We start from the raw sequence: 22,543 nt of genomic DNA, 5'->3' as shown, positions 1-22,543 counted from the left end.
GGGGGCTGGTAATGGCTGTGATGCTGCAGAAGAGACAGGGGGATGCATTGGCTGGAGGCAAACCTTGCTGGAGCCAAGATTGCCTTCTGTACAGGGAATAGTTTAACAGCACTGCACAGTTATTGCTGTATTTGTAAGCAGGGAAGCAATTCCAGGCTTTCCTCATGTGGCTGTGGCATTACCTTTGGGAGTTATGGGGCTGTGTGTGCACCCCCCTCGTTCTCCATCACAGAATCCCAGAGGGGTTTGGGTTGGAAGGAACCTTAAAGATCATCTTGCAAAGCTCTTGCAAAGCTCCCAGGGGGCAGGTGGGGCAGGAGGACAGGGGGCAGAGACCCTCCTGGTGCCCTGCAGTGGGGTTGAGGAGCAACAGGGAGAGCTGTGGGTGCCTTCTGAGCAAAATGGCACAACACGGGGTATAATGTGTGGCTGGTGACCGTCCTGTTATTAATAGTTAATTAGTCTGCTCTGTATTGCAGAGCATGTGGGCATGGGAGGGAATTGCCAGCCAAGCAAACCACTGAACTTGGAGTTGCATTTCTGGCATTCAGCCTCTGAGGGAGCACTCTCCAGGTTTTTCCTGGAGAGCTCATTACAGAGACAATAAAGACCCGTGATAAATAGGATGCTGCTGTTATTAACACGCGGTCCCTAGAAACTGGTCTGAAAAACTCAGCTCTTGGACAATAAAACTGTGCCCTTGATTTGTGTGGCAGCGTGTTCCCTCCCGTTGCCATGGCTGCAGCATCCTCCAGCCATGCTCCCAGCTGCTGCCTCCAGCCTGCTCACATCAACCCTTTCCCAGGGCTGGCTCTGCTCGGGATGGGGCATTTGCATTTTAAAGCCGTCGGGAATGCCTTCACGCGAACCCTGAGCATCCATTTTACAACCTATTCCTGTTTATTCTCTTTATTCCTGCCTTTCCCGCGGTTGCTGTGAGCAGACTGCCCTTCCCCAAGGCAAGGCTGAGGTGGGTGCCACCCCGCCCCGGAGAGCTGGGAGAGGGAAATTTTACAGCGAGTTGGATTGCTGGGCTGTGTTTAAAAATCTGTGTGCATGGAAGTGTGAGGTGGAGTGTGTCTGGGTGCCAGCAGGGCACCTCTGCACCCACCCCGGGCAGAGGCACCTCCGGTGCTGGTCAGAGGGCCCAGGCAGGTGCCCCTGACCCACTGGTTCCTTCCTCCATGCCCATTTCTCTGCTTTTGGGGTTTCCAGAGAAGCCAGAGGTGCAGCTGTCAGCTAGGGATGTTTTCTGGAGCCTGCATTCAGAGCAGCATTAACTTTGATCTGGGGGCACCGTGAGCTGCAGGTCCAGCACCCCCAGGGCAGTTTATTCCTCTCTTAAAACCCCCTTATTTTTGTGTCCTCTTTCTAAGTCAAATTCTTCTGCCTCCAGCTCCCAGAGGTGCTGCTTTCCTTCACTTGATTGAGGAGCCCTTTAGTAGTGGGTATTTTCTCTCTGTGAAGTCACTTACCCATAATAATCACCATGTCTGAGATGCTGAGCTCTTCACCCACCCACCCCAAAGACAACATCTCTGCCTTCCCAACAATTCCCACCCCTTTTTGGCAGGATAGATTTCTGTTCAGGCTGTGCATGGAGGTTCCATAGGGTTTCCTCTGGATGTGTGCTTTTCCAGCTACCACTTCTTGCAGCACCTTCCCATGGATCTGCTGCCGTTCTGCATTCACACCTCTTTATGTGAATTCCTGACTGCTGGAACCCCACAGTTTGGTGCCAAAATCCCACACACAGCCTGGAACCTTCCTGTCCCTGAAAGGCACCCTCTTGATTCCCCTGAATGGAATCGCTCAGAGTAAACCAAAATCCTGTGGTGGCATTTCTTCTGTACAAGGCAGCAGAAGCTCCTGGAATTGGTTTTCCAGCAATACACACCCATAATTTACTTTCAAACCGTGAAGAAAAAGGAAAGAAACAGACAGGCTAAAGAGAGGAGATGAAAAGTGCACACAGCGAAGATTGGAAGTGTGGTTCTTGGGTGGGTGTTTTCTCTCTTTGCAGAGATCCAGTCCTGGCAGCAGGGAAGGAGATGCCCTGGACACTGGGACACTTCTTCACCTGGGGATGTAATTTCAGAGACAAGAGCAGCACTTTGGCCACAGCTGCTTCATCCCTGGGCATGGGGCTGGCTTCCCCACCTGCCTGGGGAGGGATTTCTCAGCTTCTTTCTCATCCGATGATTTTTTGGCTCAGGGAAGCAGTGAAGGTGAAAATTTAAATGAAAAGACAAAGAGGCTTTAGAGCGAACAAATTGGAAAACAAACTCAGTGGAACAAGGGGAAAAGGCCTGTGAAATACAGGAAATTGCATGGTTAGAAACGGAGCTCAGCCAAAGATGAGCTGGTTGCGTTTGTTTCCTGCAGGGCAATTAGTGGGCAGTTAATTCCTATATTCTTGAGGAGGTTTCTGGGTTACTCCGCCTGCGTCGCTCCCTCTGATCCTGGTTTTTGGGGTTTTGTTTTTAATGAGGGTCTGGGCTGGTCCCACTCCGGGTGAGGAGGAGGATGGAGAGGGCAGAGTGGGTGCAGACCCCAAAGCTCCCGGGGAGCAGCACTGCAGGGGGTTGGGCAGAACAGGGTCCTCTCCCCTGCCCAGGTTTGGGCTCATGGCACAGATTCACGGCTTTGTTCGGTTGGTGGAGATTTTGGGGAAAACATTTGCCCACCGGCCCCGGGGCGGGGAGGGAAGTGGCATCTGTGTGGGTTTGTTGATAATTTTACCTTCTGCTCAGCTGCAGACGCAGATTGCTGCTTCCCCTCGGCCGGCGTGCGAGCTCGTTCCCGGACCCCTCAGTGACATAAAGCAATGTGACACTTTTGCGCATGATGTCACACTCGTATAAAAATACTCGTGGCTGTCCACCGAGATCTTTGTACAGCCGCAACAGCCGAAATCTGGGGCATCTGCGGCCGGGGTGCCCGGGGCTGTGAATTTCCATATTGTCGCCTGCAGTTGATGATTCTCCTCCTGCCTGGCTCCCCAGGAGTGCCAGGGAGGCACAGGAGGGCCCAGCACCCCAAGGGCTGATCGTTGCCAGATCGTTGCCAGTCGTTATCAGGGAGGCGGCAGTGGCCAGGTTTGGGGAACAAGATTGTCACTTTTTTTATCTCGTGCCCCATGGTGACAGTGGCAGTTAAGCACCAGGAGGAGCTGCAAATGGCCTTTTTGTCCTTCTTTTAGTTATTATTATTACTCATTCCCCATCGTTTGCGTTGTCAGAGAATGCCCACAGGTCTGTGTGCCTCGGGGAGACTCCGCAGCATCCTCCGGGCAATGCGTTTGCGAGGTGGCCACACCTGGTGGGACAGCTTCGGGCTCTTTCAGCGGAGATGCCTCTTCCAAATCCTGGTTTTCCTCTAAAAACTTTCCCGAGAGCTCCCTCGTGGCACCCGGGGGTCCTGTGCTGCCCGGGGGAGGTGTCTGTGTGGACGTACAGACCTGCAGACAGCTCCAGGTTTTTGAAAGCCAGAATGTAGAGTCTAGAAATCGTTGTGCAAGGTGACCTTATGTGACAAAGGACATCAGCGCTGAGGCGCCGAGATGCTCCTGGAGGCTCACCCAGGAGCCAGGCTGCACCCGGGGTCCCTCCCAAAGCCTCGCAGTGCGGGGACGTTTTGTGCCAAGGAGGTTCAGGCAGGGATGAGGCAGGGGACCAGGAGATTTTTAGCTGATGCTTGGCAGAAAGGATGGAGAGGCAGGAACTGTTGTGCGAGGGGAGCGGGGCCGGCAGGAAGAGCAGATGGCAATGTTTAGAGTCAGAGGGAAATATTTAAATAAGTTGGCTGCTGAAGGATGGGCTTTTCTGACTGACAGTCCCTGGGGGTAAAGCTGCTGCTGATGTTTGCAGATTACCTGAGTGGTCATAAATGAAGTTTTCGGGGGTTGTGTTTGTAACGGGTGCTTTGCTGTCCCCTCCCCACAGTTTGGGCTCAAGGCACAGAGACAGCTTTGTTTGGCTGGTAGTCCCCATGACATGGGCACGTTCCCAAATGCCTTCATTTCCCCTCTCTCCCATCTTATTAATCTTCTGAGCCAGACCTCCCAAAGCCCAGCAGGAGCAGCAGCAGGCCAGCTCTGGGTGGTTGAAGATGCTCAGGTTTGGATCAGGTACAGGGGAGGTGGGGCTGAGGATGGAGCCAGCCTGAAGGCACTGTGTGTACACAGCTGAGACAGAAAACCAGTTGCCCCCTTTCCAGACCTGCTGCTTGCAGATGGGGGATGGACCCACCACTGGGTCAGCTCACAGAGCTGGGAGGTTGGAGGAGCCCCCTGGCTTCCCCACTGCTCCTTCCCTTGGTGTTGGGCTCAGTCCTGGTGAGCAGCTCCTGCAGCAGGAGCAGGGACAGGTCCCCTGGCAGTGTCCCTGCTCCCTGTCACCCTGCCTGTCCCCACAGCCTCTGCTCCATCACCCCTGGCACTTCATTTTAACCTACTCACTGCTTCTATGAATGAGGAGCTGGAGTGTCCCCTCCCTGGCCAAATGCTGGAGTTCCACCTGGGCTGGAATTCCTGCTCCTGTTTGGGTCTAAGTTGGATCCTGCAGCTCCCCTCATCTCCCTGCCCACTACCCCATGGTCTGCAGTCCCTTCAGAGCCAGGAGCTGGGGACACTGCTACCTTCCCTGCTTCCCATTCCCAGGTGGGTGGTGTGCTTGGATTGGCAGGAAGAAGTTGTTATTTTTCAATTTTTGTGTAGCTTACCCACCAGTTCTGATCTCTTGATACCAGCAGCCTGGCATCTTGTTCCCTTCCCCATTTTGTCTGCCAGCTCCACAGCAATACTAGGTTTTCCTTTAGATTTTTTGTTAAAATCTGGGGGATAAGACCCATTTTCTCAAGGGTCCTTGTCAAACTCACCCCCAGCAGTTTCCCTTTCCCACACTAACTGCATTGCAGACAGCTTTTAATCCATTTAGTGTGAGTGATGTTGATGTTGTATCATTCTAATTTTTAATCAAAAATGTCATGCAGTACTGGGTTAAGTGTCTCGCGGAAGTCTGAGGATATTAAATCAACACTGTTGCCTTTATTAACCGATTCTTAAACTCGTCAGAAGATCAGACAGGTTTGACAGGGTTCACTTTTCACAAGCTGTGTTCAGCTCCCCCGTTTTGGCAGCTCTTTTATTTTTCCCGTGATGGGGGTTGGGCTGGAGGGATGAGTTTGCTGGTGCTGGGGCCCATCCTGCCCCTTCTGCTGTTGACAGGGTGCTCTTCTGCTTCAGACCTTGGAGATTTCTCGTGCAGAGGCACAAAATGAGATGAATTCCTGATTGTGAGGGGAGCTGCATAACCCTGCCCTGGCCGATAGTCCTGTCCCACAGAAATTGCAATTTAAATGCTTAAACCCAGAGTCTGCCAAGGCTTCTCTGCTGAATGCAAATATTTGAACCCTTCCATCAAAAGCAAAGCCAGGAGCTGGGTCCTGGCCCTGCAGAGCAGGGGAAAGTGAATTGGGCACTGCCTGATTTGACCTCTGTGTGGTCACCTTGAAATCTGAGGCCGAAAATTGGAGCAGGGGGGAAAAGTTCGTGGCCACGGGTCCTGGAGGGAGACCCGGGGCTTTGGTTCTCCCAGGGGATGGTCTGGCTGTGGGAGCAGATCCAGGGCACATCCTGGGGATACCGCAGGAATGCACCTTTCCTCCTGCCCGGGGGGGAGGTTGCAGCCTACGGAAGCCTAATTTAGGATAATTATTTTTAATACCGCGTTTATGTGGCAATATATTGTTTTAATTTCATAGTAGTGCAAGATCTGATACTGAGTGTTTCCAGCTCGGCTCTGAGCTCCCCGAGGCGGTGTTTATTAACAGCATTTCCGTGTGTCCACATTTCATGTTTATTAGTGCCATCTTTAATTAAGGGAGGTAAATATCGCTGGTGCGGGCTGCGGGGCCCTCCTGACGCCGGCAGCTGGAAATGCAGCGGGAGGAGAAATGAGCTCAGTGTCTGGAGGAGAGGTTTTTTTCTTTTGTCTCCTCTTTGTTAGCTCTCCCGTTTCTCCTTCCCTGCAGCCGCAGGAGCTGCTGTGTCAGCGCTGAGTCGCCACTTCGTGGTTCTCCTTCACATCTCCCCTCGCTCCGGAGAGAGACAGGGAGACAGCTCCGAACTTCCCCGCAGTCGTTGTGTCTGCAGAACACGCTGAGGGGGTTGCTGGAGGGCATTTTCCTCCCCAGCCCCCGGGCAGAGCCCTGCTGGGGGGTTGGGGAGGTGAAGGGGGCACGGGCTGGGCTGGGGGAGCTGCTGGGGCACGGGGGGACCTGGGGATAAATAACTCCTGGTGCAGCTACACAAGTGCCTCTTGGAGGTGACACCAGGAGCTCTTGGAACTTAGACAGCTGAGATGAAGTACCAAGTACCAGCAGGCTGGGAAAAGCCCATTTCTGCATCCAGGAGCCCTGTGTGGGGTGTAGGTGGGTGTCCCTTGGTGCAGGGCCCTTCCCAGGCAGGGAATGGAACTGGTGTTCCCAGTGGGACCTGGCTGCAGGAAGCTGTGCCCGGGCTGGGGCTGTCCTGGCAGTGCTTCTGACTCGGCTGTGCAAAGAGGTTTTGGTTTTTTTTTTTCCCTCCAGGCCTAATCTTTGTCACCCTTGAGATAATTGGATGTGATAGTGTAGGCACAATGACTTCACTGCCGTAATTATATTTTTTTTTCTGCAGGCCTGTGTTTTAAAATAAACTCGAGAGCCAATGCACTGAGTTGCATCTTCATCTCCTTCATTTTACTGGGAGGACTGAACACTCAGTTGTTCCTCAGTGCCAGGCTCACACAGCTGGGTGGGCCCAGGTATTTGCCACACAAGGATACACCAAGGATTTAAAGTTTAGGCTTTGTTCTGAGGGACAGGGATTAATTAAATTGATTTAATTAATGAAATCCTGCAGAATCTGGGACCCCATTATGGGTGGGGATGGACAGTACCCATAGGTATGACTTCATAGGCTTGAGACCTAATTCTGGTTTCACTCAACAAGATAAAACCCACTGGCAAGTGGGCACCTGCTCTGCTCCATTGCTCCAGAGCCCTCTCCAGCTGTACTCCCTCCTGTGCCCAGCCTGGGTCTCCATGTTCTCATCTGCTGTTGGGGTTTGCTGGGGTCCTCATGCCAAAGGCTTCTGAAGGAAACATCTCATGGGGGTCTGAACCCTCTTCTGTGAAACACGTGTCCTGTGGGAAGTGACTCTGTAGGAAGGCAGCAGGAAAAATAATCTGTATTTACTCTTGAGCTGTCACTCGTTGAGTAAATCTGGTTTTGGGTATTCAGCTGGCATTAGCTTCAATCCAGTGCTTGATCAGAAGTCTCCTTCCATTAAATCGTGCAGTTCTCATCTGCTGATCTGGGCTGTGGTAGAGCTTATGCAGCCATCTGGGCTTAAAACAATGACTTCCTACATTGACATGAGTAATCCTCCTGCCTGACATCATTTAATCAGTATTTTGTCTGAATGTATTGTAAATGCACTGGGCTGGGGGTTTGGGTTCCCAAATCTGCTTCTGTGCCCAGGTGTGGACTCTGTAGTGCAGAAACCCGTGTCCTGCACCTCATCATCCAGGGCCACGTGTGCAGTGGCGTCCTGGGGTCCCTGTGGGTGCTGGTGCTCAGGGTGAGGGTCCCTGGGACCCCCGTTCCTCTGGGGGATGCAGCCGTGCCAGCCTCTCCTGAGAGCTGCTGCTGTCACTGCAGATCTGTCCTCTGGTTCTGGTTGTGTACAAACTTCACTGCTTCCCAGCCCCTGGGAGAGCCCTGGGCCGTGTTCCTGTAGATTATTTTTATCTCTAAATATGAAATTGTCTCTAAGCAGCGTTTGAAGTTCGTGTCACTGCCCTGGTGGTGGTGGCTGTCCAGGACACCGACGTGAGCATGGAAAGGGGTGCTGGGCTGGAGAGCTGGGACTGTTTCTTGCAATGTTTGTGCTTTTTAGTATTGCCAAGAGTTGATCTGTAAAAGCGATAATTTGTTGGAATCTGTTTAATGCCCTGGCCAAGCTCTAAGGGATGGTTGTGCTCTGCAGTTCCCATGCTCTTCCAGCAGATCCCCGGCTGCTCCGGGGCGGCTCTGCAGCAGCTCCTGCTCCCAGCCTTTGTCCTTTTCAGTCCATGGGCTTGTCCCAGTCCCAGCCTTTGTCCTTTTCAGTCCATGGGCTTGTTTTCCTCCTGGCCATTTATCCATGAGACCTCCTGCTCGATCCTCTTGGCTTCGCAGCCAGGGTGGATTTTGTGTCACGGGGAGCCTGGTGGGTGCTTCTGTTCCTTCTCTGTTGTGCAAATGCAGCAAAACGCTGCCTGTAAAGCCTCAGCGCTCCCATCTTGCTGCTTCTCATCTCCAGACAGTAGGCTCTGCCGAACATTTTGTTGTTGTCGTTGTTGAGTGGAGGTAAGGATCCTTTATTCTGTCTTTGATATGGAAAGTAAACAAATGAACGTGGATGCATCCTTCTGGAGCCCTTTGGGGTTTAGTGCTCAACTGGGCTGGGCCTCGGCTCCTTCCCTGGCTCCTTCCTTGCCCGCTGGGGAGGTGCTGGGGGTGCGGTGCCCAGAGAAGGAGAGAGGGAGGGAGGGAAGCAACACCCGCTGCTGCTGCTGTGTGGGGAGCGGGGGTCACATCCCTTGTTCTGCAGAATGGAGACGGGCAGTGCTCTTGCTTTTAGAATCAGTGACTTCAGCTGGCTTGGGGTGCTTTCCTCCTGCACAGCCGCAGGTCCCTGCTCCCCCATCCAGCCATGAGCTGTCGGGGGGGTGTTGCCAAGACTCGTGTTTTCCTAAAACACTTTTTGGTACCCCACGCTGTGCAGTCCCAGGGCTGTTTCCCTGCGTGGATGGAAGGACCTGACACAGGGGTTGACAATCTCGGGGTGGACTGGGTCAGCCTCAGCCCCCCCAGAGCTGCTGCAAACCTGTGCAGGGGGCTGGGGAGAAGCTGTGGGGTGCTGGTCCAGGGGCTGGTGGGGTTCAGGCAGCCGTGGGGCTGGAAAGGATGTCTGTGTCTGTGTCCCCTGCTCTCTGCAGCCATCTCCTGCCAGAGGGTGGGATGGGCCCAAGGGGTGAGCACAGGGCAGAGAATGAAGTTCACTTGTTTCTGCTTAAAACAAACAAAAAGTCATTCTGCTTACGGCTCGCTGTGGGTAATTGGATTGTGCTGGAAGTTGGGAAGTGCAGGGAAGGACACTGTTCTCTCTGCTATCCCTGAAGGATGGCACATCCTTCCTGCAGATGTTAGCTGCAGATCCTGAATCCATGCCTTTAAATACCAAACAAACTCCTTCTCTGTCTAGGCTGTATAATTTGGGTTTTTATTGGTTTTTTTTTCCCCATCTGTTTTTAAGCTGGGCTGCACCCTGCAGCCACAGGCTCTGGGTGTTCTCCTGCTCCTCTTGGTCAGGGACACCCCAGTTTGGGGGCTGGTGTCGGGCACAGCTTTTCTTGCTCTTGGCTGGGAAGGGCCTGAGGTGCTCTGACAAGTTTTCTGCCAAATACCAAGGCACGGTGTCCTGGGGGTGTTCTGAGGGGAAGATGTCAACCCACATCACCATCCCCCAATCACGTTGCCCTCTTGGATTCATCTGAAAAGGTCGTGGCTGACAGTGACATGTGGCTGGAAGGATGGAGGCCTTTTAGGGACGGGGGGGCTTGTCTTTAAAAGTAGCTTCAGCTGAGTGAAGGGACAGGGAGGGTGACAGGGGCTGTGCAGTCCCTGCAGACCCCCAGGGCTGTCCCGGAGCTGGGGGGTCCAGGTGATGCAGGCACTGCTGCATCCTCTACCCCATGAGGAGCTGCTGGGAGGTGCCAGGTTGGTTGTGCTGGTGGAACTGAGGTCTCCAGGTGCTGCCTTGTTCTGGGCTGGCAATTAATGGCCGCAGCTCACCCGGGAGAAATGCTGCTTTCTTCCTGGCTGTGTCTGCAAGCCCAGGTTATCTTCAAAGGCTTTGATTTACAGAGGAAAGCAGGGAGAGAGAGAGAGAAGTCAGTGTGAAAGGTCAACATCCATTTCAGGCAAAAGCTTTGGTTGAGTCCCAGGTGAAACCAGAAAATTTGCATTTAAATGAATATGTATTTTGAGACATTAAACCCACAGGCAAAATGAAGGCCTTGCTGGGATGACAAATACATCCGTTCCTCTTGGTTGTTCCTGGTGTCATGCCAGCCAGCCTTTAGAAATAAAACCACGTCAGCTAAAGCAGGTTTTTTCCTTTTCTTTTCTGGACACCACAGCCTGCTGTAGACGTGCACCTGAGCTACTGATGCTTTAAATGATAAAAGAAAAGAACTGGTGGATTTGCAGGGTCTGTGTGTGATGCTCAGGAGAAGGATCTTGGAGCCATTCTGCACTGCCAGGTCAGCTTCTCTTTTGTCCTAAAATCCTAATAAACAGAGGAAATTTTGTTTAGAGAAGGGGCAAGCAAGTCGACCCTGGGTGACCTGGGAAGCAAAGTGGGGCTTTGGTTGGGTTTTTTTGTTTTCTTTTTTTTAAGCCCTTGGTGCAGCCAAAGCCCCATCCCAGGCAGGCTGGGTGCTGGGCAGAGGAATGAGTCCTGCACAGCATCCTCTGCTCTATGGGTGCTGGGCTGGTGTCAGGCGAAGTTTTGAGGCCCAGGAGGGATGGGATCTGACTGTCACCTCGGGGTGAAACCTCCTGCAGGACCCGCAGCCTTCCCAAGGTGGCAGAGCACACACAGCAAAGAGCTGCTGTGTCCCTGTCCCCAGGGGCTGGGCAAGGGGGGGCAGCGCTGGTGACCCTGTGCAAACCCCAGAGCAGGTCTGCAGAGGGACGAGCACCCTAAAATGAGCAATTATGGGTCTCACGGGTGCTCATCCCAACGCGTTTTGATCTCAGACTCGTGATGAAGGCACCGATGTGTTTGCTGCTCGAGGAGCTTGTGAAGCATCTGCTGCAGGAGCCGAGCTGTCACCAAAGCTCCCCGGGGCAGAGGGGATGCTGCCCACACCTCAGTCCCTACCTGCTTCTCCTGGCTTCAGGGACAAAGGGGCTGGGGACATGGGACTCAGTCCCTCGCAGGTGATGCTGGGGCCATGTTCTGCTTCTCAGTGTTCTGAATGTCATTTTAAACCCCCAGAGCTGCCCGGCATCTGTGTGAGCTTCCCCCTCAGCCAAGGTGTTCTTCTTGGTGGCCATGAGTGGCCAAGCTGCCCTGGTTGGTGGCCCTGGGGACACAGATGGGCTGTGTTTGTTTCTGCCCACCTGAATCCCCCCAAATGGAGCTTGGGGAAGGGGAGAAGGGAGCAGCCAGAGGCTCTAGCAGCATCCTGGGGCTGTCCCCAAACAGCCCCATGCTGGCCCTGCCATCCCTGGGCCCTCTTTTATGGAAGGGGGGCTGCCAGCAGCCTTCCACCTCCCTACCCCCCACAGTTTGTGCTTTCCCAGCCCCACCAGAGGCTTGATCTCTCCAAGGATGGACTGAAAAAGACTGCAGGCACTCTGCAGAGTGCTTATCCTCTTTTCTGAGGTTTATTCCACGGTCATGTTGGTAAAATAACATTGTCATTGTGAAGATTTACATCCCACGGTGCTTGCATCCGTATCTCATTTTCTGCTGAAGGCAGCATCAGATTTATTGGAAAGTTTCCTCTGTCTGTTGTTCTATTCGTGTTTACAGCTTAAAATGCTCTCTTCCCTCCCCCTAGGATTCACCTTTTGGGAGGATTAACAATCCTGCAGTCAGGTGCTGCCTGTGGTTATAGAAAGAAAGAAAAAAAAAAAAAAAAAGGAAAGTATTTGGTGATGTGCAGGGAGCAATGCGATGTCTCCGTGGCTTCCCGTGGCTGGGTATATCAGAGTTCATTATCATGTTAATCTGACTGATTACAGCCTCCCAAAAGGACTCCACATATGGTCACGTCTCTAGCACAAATCAGATCTGTTTTGCCTCCTGCTCGTCACTTCCTTGCTCGATGATCTTTATTCATGAACTGCAACTCCGGGTGATTTAAATATTGCTTTTGAACCTGCTTTTGATCCCAGATCGGGGTTTTGAACTTCTACCTTGTGTTTGGGTCCAGGCTTTTGCTCTTATTTCTGTTTGCTTTGTTTTGGTTCCGCTGTTTCCGTCACCAGGAGCTGGTGCCACGTCCCCTTCCGTGCCCAGGAGCATCATTCCTGGGGGGCACCGGGACCTGGAAGCCGCGGTGCTGGGCTCGGGGGTGGGAGGGTTCGAGAGGGTTCGGTTCGGGCTCTTGGGCTCGCTCTGCTTGCTCGGAGTTCTCACCGCTGGCCCCGGGCTTTGGTCAAACTTCTCCCACCAAATTCTTCCAGCGGTTTATGGGAGGTGACAGCCAGGCTTGGGGGGAGGTGACACTGGTGGGGGGCGAGGGGGGGGCGGAGGAGGAGCCCGGCTGGGCTGTGCCTTCACCAGGAGCTTCCCTACCCCTCGCCCCTGTGCTCCTTCCAGCGCCTCACTTCGCTTTCATGAAAAGTAAATTTTTAATGAACCATTTATACTTTTCTTTCTCTTCTCCCATGAGCTTCATGCTGCATTCAGCTGCTGGAAGAGCAGCGAGCTTCTGAGCAGGAACCTTGCCAAGAAAACCGAGGGGCCTGGGTTTCGGGGTGGGAGTAGCACACACAAATTTTTATTTTTCTGTTGTTCGTTTTGGTTTATTTTTCATCATCTGTGTGTGCGGTAGCAGTGACCCCAAAACGCAGCGCTCATTCCTGCAGGGTCTGGGAAAGGGGCACGGCTTCCTCAGGGAGATTCCCTACAGCAAATCCCCATCCCTCTGCCGGGCAGGCTCCTGGCTCAGGGCTGCCCCGGGGGCTTTCTCGGCTCCTCTGCCCCGCTCGGGGGGTTTGGACGGGAGGAGGACACCGGGTGCTGCCGGTGGCATTGCTGCCCGTGCTCCCGAAAGTACCTTCTTCGGTTTACAAGGTCTGACTCCGCTTTGCTGGGGCCGGAGCCGGGGCCGTTTCCATCCTCACGGGCACCGGAGCTGCTCCCCAGCTCAGCCTGGCACCCAGCGGGTGGCATCTGGTGCTGCTCCGGGGTCACACCGGCTCGGGATGAGTCTGGAAGTGCAGCGGGTGATTCCGTCTGCAGGAGCCAAACCGGGCAGCCCCGCCGTGCCCCGCGCTGTGCAAACACCAGAGGTGAAGCTGCTGAAGCCTTGCTGGTTCCCCGTGCAGCAAACAGGGCTCAGCTCCTGCAGGGCAACTCTTCCTCTCCCTCTCCCTCTCCCTCTCCGTCTCTCCCTCTTCCTGTGATTCCTGTGGCTCCTGTGATTCCTGTGAGTCTGTTTATCAGCTTCTCAATATCAGACACCAGAATCTGTTGCCCCAGGACTCTTTGTTGCTGATGGGAGCCGAGTGCCAATTTAAACAAGAGCTCACATGGAACCACTCTGGGCTTGCATGAATGAAAAAAAAAAAAAAAATCCTGTGAGTTATTGGAAAAACCAATTTGGTTTTATGGAGAGAGGTGCTCAGTGCCTCTAAATTATAGAGTTATAAATTCCAAATTTAATTCATACAAGTTATGCAGCAGCAATAAGCAGCAAAATGTCAGGTGAGGTGTCATCCATCACTGGGATGCAGTGCACGGGCTGCTGGGGAGCTGTGGGGGTGCTCTGGGCATCCTCTCCAGGACTTGGCTGCAGGATCTCTGCTGGTGCCAGTGGAGTCCTTGTCACCTCAGGTGATGATCAGCAGGTGGTGACACCCTGCCTTGGGCTGAGGGAGGAAATTATATTTCTGGTGATGAAAGAAATCACTAACTCAAAGCTGAGGCTCTAGGTAACCCCATGGGTGTTCAGGGGAAATGTGGAAAAAAATGTTTCTTGCCTTAAACGAGTCAGGGGAGTAGATTCTTCACAAAACCAGACATCAGTACCTCAGGCTTGGCAGAGCAGAATCTTTTTTCTTATTCCCAGACACACGCACTGAGGTTTCCCATTCCCAGGCTGATACCACAATGCTTTGGAGCACAAATGCTGTGTCTTAAGAAGGGGGCAGCCCAAAATCCACCTGGACCATGGGTTAAATCTCCTGTGAGCCTGGGGACCAGCAGAAGCCAAAACAGCTTCATAAGGAGAGCTCCTGGGCTGAGCATTTTCTGCAGGGATCTGGACTCCTCCATAGCCCAGGACCTTCTGCATGCACCAGCATGTCCAAGAGTTTAAAAATCTGCCTGTGGCTTAGAACAAGGAATCGATAAGCTGGAGTTTAAGGCTCTGAGAGCCACTTCATTAGTAACTTTCCTTCTCAAAAGCTTTATAAACTTCTGGAGCAAACTGCCCTGATAAGTCCTGAAGACAGAAATTACAGTGTCAGCTCAGAAGAAGGATTACAGATAACAGGGAATTAATACCAAAATGCATATGCTATAAATATAACAGGATTACAGCCAAGTGTTATGTAAACCCATTTTTTCCCCTCCTTGGGTGGGCAGGGAAGGAGGGGCTGCAGCAGCAGGGCTGGGGGCTGCAGGGGGGCTCTCAGGGCCCTGTTGCACATCTCCCACTGTTCTGGGATTCTCCATCCTGAGTGTTGGAGCCTGTGGCAGGGTGGGATGGTCGGGCTTGCAGGATGAAGGTCTCAGCACCTGCAAGAGCTGCACTGTGCCCGTCCCTCCTGTCCCATCAGGGACCTTGCCACCCCCTTGGGGACGCTTGGCTTGTGGTGCCATCCTCTGCAGCCCCTCCTGAGGAGCTGGAGGGAGGGAGGGGACATTGCAGGTAATGCTCCTGATGGGGGGCTGCAGGATGCTCTGCTCCAGAGCTCTATCCCCATCTGGGAATGAGCATCCTCAAGGATAATCTGGACCATTTGCTTCTCACCCTGTGGCTCAGAGGAGACCCGGGCTTGGTTTGGGGGCTGACAGAGCTCCTGGCAGTCAGGAGGACTTTACCCTGCCTGCAAAGTGAACATTAACTTGTCTGAGGGATAATAAATCCTGAATTTTGAAAATGAGGCATTTAACCACAATGTTGCAGTCAAATTGGTCATGAAAATCTCTTCCTGTTGGCAGAGGAGCTGTTGGGTCTTTGATCTCTCCCAGCTCAGACGTTGCTGCCAAAGAGACTTAAGCTTAAACTTCACTTTCTAAAATAGACTTTTTTTGACAGTTTCCTTTAAAAAATAATCTTCTCCTAAGCTCAGGAGAGGAATGGCCGACCCCACAATGAGGTTTCTGAATCTCATTGTACAGAAAGGAGCTGCTTTCAGCTGCTGCTATTTCTGCCCTAAATCCTCTGCTCGATCCACGGGTGGGTTGGGGTAATCCATGGTCTGGGCTTGAGAAGAGCAAAAGCTGCTGCTCTTTTGTGGGTCTGGGGGCCCTGCAGGGTCCCAGCTGGAGGTTTGGTGAGCTCTGCTGAGGAGCAGCCCCTGGGGTCTCTTAGCATGGGGGTTCCTGTCACTGAGCCATGGGAAACCCCAGCCACTGGAAAACTCCAGCAGGATCTCCCAGCTGTCAGCACAGTGCTGTCTGTCATAAAAAGGGATCATAAAACTCCCTGGAAGAGCTGGTTCCTGAGGCCATCTCCTCCTTGAGAAGGGAGCAGTAAATCCTGGTGTGAAGCTGTTGCTCCTCAATGCTTCACCAAGATGCTGTGGGACTGGGGGGGGTTGGGGAGTGAGGGGTTCCTGGAGCCAGCACCTCCCCTCCAGGGGAAAAGAGCCTTGGTCACTGGTCCCAGTGACATCCCAGTACTCTTGGATAAGATCAGAGGTGAGAGAAACTGAGCTGGGGGGGTCAGGTCCAGCCTGCTGGGCCCTGAAAGGCTGACCTCAAAACCTGGCAAACCCCAGGAGAGATAGAGGTCTTACTTTATAAGAACATATAAAGATCAAAACGCAGAATATTTAAGCTGGTATTATGCAATAGGCAGCTCTTTTAAGTTGTGATTTGTAAAGACAGTTCAGATAATTTCCTGAAAGACATACTCATAATGATTAATTTAGAATATGTTAAATTCAAGTTAGAGAGATCAAAGGGAAAGCATTTCCCCCTGTAAGGCCGTTTGCATTTTTACACTTTCACCATGTTCCACTGGGCTGGGGGGGATGCCTGGTGTGTCCTTTATTGTCACTTCCCTGGGTTAACATCACAGAGAAAGCATCCTGTGGATGTTGGTGCTCAGCTGGGGCATGGACAGGGAAGGGGAGAAGAGCCCAGAGCAAATCACTACAAAAGCATCTCTGGAAGGTGCAGGGGGGTGTGATGCTGGAGGGGGGGGCAGGTTTATTGCTGTTTTCTGTCTCCTGGGGTCTCCTTTTGTGCCTGATGGGTGAGCAGGGCTGGGGGGATCAGTTTCTCTCTCTCCTCAAGCTCCATTGCTGCTTCAGCCCTCATTGTAAAAATGAATATTCTTTAATGAACGACCAATATCTTGCTCTAACTCAGGAAAAGGCATGTGGACTCTGGCAGGTTTCACTGTTCCTTCCCACTCAGTGCCCTTGCACCCGAGCTGGGTGCACAGCCTGTGCTGGGTGCTGGTTTGGCAGTGATGGATGGGACAGGCAGAGATGCAATTAGCCTATTAATAAAGCAGAATCTGGGCCATGCCCAGAGCTCAGCTCCTCAGGATGCAGGCGCAGGAGGGAGCAGTCTCCTTTCCCCAGCTGTGGCTGGGTCTGGATGTCACTGGGGTCCTGGTGCCCTCAGTTCTCTGCATTTCCCCACCAAACACAGGAAGGACCAGGGGGTCCTGGGCCCTCTCACAGTGCCCAAATTCAGTGTGTGCTTCAGTCTTTGCAGTGCTGGAAATTAAATTTTTAGTAACTTTGAGATGTATCAGGTTTTATATCTCTAATACTTTAAAATTCCATTAGTGTTCAGTCTGGTGCTGTCTGAGGGTTGCATTGGCACACGGGATCTCACTGAGCTGTAATTCTCTTTGCCCCCTGCTCCCTGTCTCTGCTGCACAGGATGCTCCTGGAGGAGCCATCAACGTGTGGAGTCCTGCAGAGCCCAGGGAGGGGGAAGGTTTGTCCTGAGAAGGGCAGCAGAAAAGGGCTCAGAAGAAATATGCTAAAACTGGGAGGTCAGCACTGGGCTCCTGCTGACAAGGAGAAGGGTGCTGTGACCTCTGCTGTGCCACCAGACAGGGACCCCAGCAGCAGCAGCAGCAGAGCTGGGACCTTGCTGAGACCCAGCTGAGAGCATGGGGTGGGCAAAGCCCAAAATTCAGTTTCCCACCCAAGGCTTCACTGTGACTCAAGCAAATGTGGGGCTTGGTGGATGCTGTGGTGTCTCACAGCCTCAGCATCACTCCTGGGTCAGGACAGGGATGGGGACCGGGATTGGTGTGCTCTGGAGTCCTGCTCCTGGCTGCTGTTGGGCTGCTCTTCAGCTGGGACAGGAGATGGTTTCTGAGCTGAAAATATCACTGCTGAGTCATGGAATCGTTTGGGTTGGAGAAGACCTTTGAGATCATTGAGTCCAACCTCTAACCCAGCACTGCCAAGGCCACCACTGCCCCATGTCCCTCAGCACCACGTCTCCAGGGCTTGGAAACCCCTCCAGAGATGGGGACTCCCCCTGGGCCAGGCCCTGACATCCCTTTCCAGGGAGAAATTGCCCCCAATCTCCAATCTGAAGCAGCAGGGATGCTGGTGGGACTTGCAATGTCCTTGCTGTCACTTTACAGGTTCCAGACCCAGCATGTCCCAGCTCCACCATCCTCCCCTGCCCCTTTCTGATCAAGTTTCTTTGTCTTGCAGAGAGATGCCAAGGGCCAGTACCTGTTTGACCTTCTCTGCCACCACCTGAACCTGCTGGAGAAGGATTACTTTGGCATTCGGTTTGTGGACCCTGACAAGCAGAGGGTGAGAGACCCCCCTGCCTGGAGGAGGGGGGTTGGGGCTTTTGGGAACCTGGTGCTATCAGAGTTGTCTGTGCAGCTGAGAACCAGAGTGTGAAGCAAATGGCTGAGATAAAATTCATTTCCAGCAGTGCTGAGGGGCAGGGAAGGGTGATGGGTGCCCTGATGGGTCCTTTCATTTCCAACATCTCCATCCCTCCCAGCTTTCCCAACTTTCTCCCGGCTGCAGGGCTGGAGTTTGTGTGTGTGGAGGCAGCTGCTCCTGCCAGGAGCACCCCTGGCACTCATCAAAAACCTTTTGATTCTGAAGTGTGGCCTGAGGAGCCGTGCACTGCCCTGGGGCTGTGACAAGTGAGATGTCTCTATTGAGAGCCCAGGGCCACAGGCAGAGGAGATGCTGGGAAGTGATGAAAAAGAGGGAAAAAAACCCTCCCTCCTTGCCTGGCATCTTCCAGCACTCTGCTGAGGATGCTGATGCTCAAACTGTTCCAGCCCAATCCAGAAGCCAGAGGTTCTTTCCCCTTTGTCCTGGGCTGGGTTCCTGGCACTGGGATGTCCTGCAGGAATTCTCTGTGATGTTCCTTGTCCCCAAGGCCATCAGAACCTGGGGGGCTGCCCCTCTCCTCCCGAGGAAACCTCAGTACAGGCTTTTATTTTAAGCAACTGTCCCAGGAGGGCCAATGTTATGAACTGGAAGTTTTTGCTACTGATTTGCCTTAACTACCTTCATTTTTGTTTCAGCATTGGCTGGAATTTACCAAGTCAGTTGTGAAGCAGATGAGGGGTGAGTATGGCTGGGTGCAGGTGTCCTGGGCAGACAGTGTGAGCTCCCTTCCCTTTAGATTTATTTCTAAAATTTAATTTATTTTCAGTCCTTCTCCTCAGGGGTCAATTCCCAGCACACCTCCCAGAAATAAAGGGCTTTTTTGGTTACCCACAAAGCTGTTCTGTTGGGCTGCAAGTGGGATCATCCTCCCCCAGCCCCAGGGCAGCCACCATGCCAGCCATGGCCCCTCGGGGAACACAGACCTGGGCCACCAGCCAGGAGAGAGCTGGTGGGGATGAGCAAAGGGGATTGGAACCCCTTGGCTTTACCAGGAAAATCCCCCATAGCCACCACAGCAAGGAATGTCCCTGTGCCCTCCTCACCCAGGGCAGCTGCTGTGTCTGGGGGCACCAGGGGAGGTGTAGATGAGACCCCCAGCAATATCTGACCATCTCCTGGGGGGGTTATTTGGGAGGGTGAAGGGGACAAGCCCTGGTGCCTGGTGACAGTGGCATTGCTGTTGTCCCTGCAGCACAACCTCCCTTCACCATGTGCTTCCGTGTCAAGTTTTACCCCATGGACCCGGCAGCTCTGAAGGAGGAGATCACCAGGTAGGACGTGGCACGGGGCACCGGGGGCTTGGCCAGGGCAGGGACACCCCCTGCCCAGCTCCACTTTGTAGCTAAGGGGGAGCAGCAGACATTGAGGTGCCCAAACCAACCTGAACCTGTGAGGTGTTTCCAAAACTCCTCTGGAGTTTGTTTTTCCCAGGATAATGTACAAAATCAGTGAAAACTCTGCTTGTGTTTCACAGGATGTCCCTACCAAAAAAAAAAAAGCCAGAACTAGAACACAAACCTTCAGGTGTTGTTTGGAAGCATGAGAAAGTTTCTGTTCTTTGGTCTGATAGCAGAGGGGGAATGCAGATGAGGAGGAAAGGGGTTGTGAGAGGAGGAAAGGATTTGAGAAGAGCCCTGCACACGTTTGCTGGGTCTGATAAAAACCTCTTCATGTCCAGAATACCAGTGTGCTGCTCTGCTGTAATCAGCCTTCATGGTATGACTGATCTGCTTTTTCATACAGACACATTTCAGGGGACCCACAAAGTGCCCAGGAATAGTTTCACATGGAGACCTCTCCTTGTTTGGCTCAAGAGGCTTTTATTTACTTTGCAGAGTTTACATTTATTCCCAGCAACCCCAAGCCCGGCCTTGATTTAAATGTGAAATGAGGCACCGAGTGCCACGGCCCCAGTGGGGGCACTGAGCTGCATGCAGTGTGTTAATTGCCTTATGTTAATTGTGCTTCTTTAACCAGAGCTTAGCCAGAAGTTGTCAGGCACAGCAAGGACAATTGGGATGCAGGTCAGGGATTTATCCCTGGGAGGTGGGAGCTGAACCCGAGGAGCATCAGGAACAGAGCCAGCCCTGGAGCTCGCTGGTTCAGACTCAGAAATATTTCCCATCCTCTGTCCTTTTCCAAGGCAGCCTCCTCCATTAGCAGTGCCCCCTCCCAGGGAGTATTTCCAAGGTGTAGGAAAGGCTTTGGGAAACCTCTGAGCCATCTGCTGAATGTTTTTGTTTGTAAAATCATCCCAGACCAGCAGTCCTGTCCTGCCCAAAGGGAGCAGGGGTCTTGCTGGGGGCACAGGAGCAGGGCTGGGGGGCAGGCAGGGTTAAACCCACTTGGTTCTGCATTTTTGGTGAGGTGGGTGCTGGGCTGGAGCTGGGGGAGGTGCAGGGGGTCCTTGCCCCCTCGGGTCCCCCATGGCACCAGGGTGAGCCCCTGCCTGCTGCTGTTGGAGTTGTGCCTGCGACTGCAGCTGAAATCTGGCCTTAAAATTCACTCTCCCCTGGTCTGAATACACTTTAATATCTGGATTCCTCTGTAATGCATTTTATCTGCGAAAATTAGTGGTTTATCTCATCATAAATACGGATTTGAGAAATGAAGCATGACTGAGCTGTTGCAGAGTGCAGGTCTGGTTATTTAAACGTCTTCCTCAGCACTCCCAGTTCCATTCTGCTCCTTCACTCTCACATTTTTACCACCAAAAGGCTTTTCCCTAATGCACTGCCACATGACTCAGCTCAGAGAAAACCCCCACCTGTTTCTTAGGTTTAAATTTATTCAAATATGTGCTATTTTTTTTTTTTTCTGACATAGCCTATCTTTTTGCTGGGCTTTGGTGCATGGGGATGGAGATGGTGTGGGTGGGGATGGAGATGGAGATGGGTGTGAGTGGGGATGGAGATGGGTGTGGGTGGGTGAGGTGCAGGTGATGCTGGGCTGGGCCCTGATGAGCCCGGGGCGGGGAAAAGGCTGAGTACAAAGGTCTGGGAGGACACAAAGCTGGGGAAGGAGCAGATCGGGGGATGGGGAGGCTGAGACTGGAGTGGGGAGCACAGAAGTCGCCGGTGGGGTCAGGACCAGGAGAGCCCTTCAGAACATCGCCCCTGGCACCTCCGTGTCTCGAATTTTCTCCTCTCCGTGTTTTCCCTGGCGGGAATGCGCATCCGAGGATCTCCCAGCCCGAGGGAGCTCTTTGTGTTTCATCGCCCGGGGGCTGGAGCGGGGCTGGGATGTGGATTTCCGAGCCCCAGCAGGGAAACTGCCGGGGAATTCTCCTGGCAAGCGTCACGCCTCGGAAACGGGCTGCTGGGAAAGAAATGTTAGCACAAGCGTCTGGCGGCAGATATTCCACATCTAAATTGCCTGCTTAGGAAATTTAAACTTTGCTTAAGAAATGGACTGTCTCCTCTGTCCTCAGGTATTTAGTCTTCCTGCAGATCAAGAGGGATCTTTACCACGGGCGCCTCCTCTGCAAGACCTCGGATGCTGCTCTGCTGGCCGCCTATATCCTTCAAGGTAATGCCTTTTGACAAGATAAATTTGCTTTTCATGCTAAGTACTGATTACATTATTTCACTTACAACAGATCACTGCACCTAGAATACAAATGTCATCTTGCCAGCGCGGGGCTCCTGCTTTAGGGCTGTCCCTGTGCTCTGCTGGGTGAGAGGAGGGTGAGAGTGAGAGAGTCATTGAATTGTTGTGGTTGGAAAAGGTCTTTAAGATCATCCAGTCCAATCTCTGACCCCAAAGTGCCAAGGTCACCGCTAACTCATGTCCCTCAGCATCACCTGTGGACACGAGGCTGGAGGGGATGAAAGGGGAGCAAGGACACTGCCTGGATGGGGATTCAGGTTGCTGCTCCTGACCTCTCCTGTCTCCCACCAGCTGAGATCGGGGACTATGACCCAGGGAAGCACCCAGAAGGCTACAGCTCCAAGTTCCAGTTCTTCCCCAAACACTCGGAGAAGCTGGAGAGGAAAATCGCGGAGATCCATAAGTCGGAGCTGAGGTAGGGCCAGGGGCTGGGCTGCTGCAGGGGTTACTGATGCTCAGGTGGTTTTCATCACAGTGGGATTTCCACCCTTGTAGGGTGGGTGAACACCTCCCTCCTGGGGCTGCCAGGTGAGGAGTGATCCCATCTGTGGCTGCTGCCTCTTGTCCGGTAGCCGAGCGCTGACTTTCACGTTTGTGTCTTCCATGGAATATTCTTTTTTTTTCCTCTTTTCTCCCTCCTGTAGTGGGCAGACACCAGCTACTTCAGAGCTGAATTTTCTCAGGAAAGCCCAGACTCTGGAGACCTACGGGGTTGACCCACACCCTTGCAAGGTAAGGGAGGTTTCCACATGCTGTTCCTTGGGGTGGGTTCCTGGGCTGGTACCGAGGTGTCAGTGGCTGGTTCTGAGTGCCACCACCAGTCACCACCAGCAGGCAGAGCCAGGGGATGTGCTGGGGGGCAGGGACCCCCAGTCCTGGCTGCAGGGTGGTCAGGAAACCAGGAGAAAGCCTTGCAGATGGCTGTGGGATGCCAAGCAAACTGCAGAGCTGCTGTCTCACCTCTTGCTTAATCCTGGGGAGGGCTGGGAGCAGAGGGGACAGTTGTGCCCCCAAGTTGGGGCTTGCTGCTGGGAC

The 22,543-nt window shown here is 53.1% G+C and overlaps 1 protein-coding gene across 4 annotated transcripts in view; it reads left to right on the top strand.

Annotated features, from left to right (window-relative positions):
* Nucleotides 1-22,543, top strand: part of FRMD5 (FERM domain containing 5) — a 51,936-nt gene that overhangs the window by 19,454 nt on the left and 9,939 nt on the right. For 3 of the 4 annotated variants that reach the window (XM_071754056.1, XM_071754057.1, XM_071754055.1), the window contains exons 2-7: nucleotides 17,693-17,797; nucleotides 18,535-18,577; nucleotides 19,092-19,170; nucleotides 21,330-21,427; nucleotides 21,800-21,923; nucleotides 22,153-22,240. In XM_071754056.1, the coding sequence (XP_071610157.1) occupies nucleotides 17,693-17,797; nucleotides 18,535-18,577; nucleotides 19,092-19,170; nucleotides 21,330-21,427; nucleotides 21,800-21,923; nucleotides 22,153-22,240 (537 nt within the window). Of the gene's footprint in view, nucleotides 1-8,202; nucleotides 8,396-17,692; nucleotides 17,798-18,534; nucleotides 18,578-19,091; nucleotides 19,171-21,329; nucleotides 21,428-21,799; nucleotides 21,924-22,152; nucleotides 22,241-22,543 lie in introns of those variants that run through there. The other variant, XM_071754058.1, reaches the window with a different exon arrangement.

Source organism: Heliangelus exortis, chromosome 11 (genome assembly GCF_036169615.1).
Source record: "Heliangelus exortis chromosome 11, bHelExo1.hap1, whole genome shotgun sequence".
Classification (NCBI taxonomy): domain Eukaryota; kingdom Metazoa; phylum Chordata; class Aves; order Apodiformes; family Trochilidae; genus Heliangelus; species Heliangelus exortis.
This window is presented reverse-complemented; position numbering and strand designations above follow the sequence as displayed.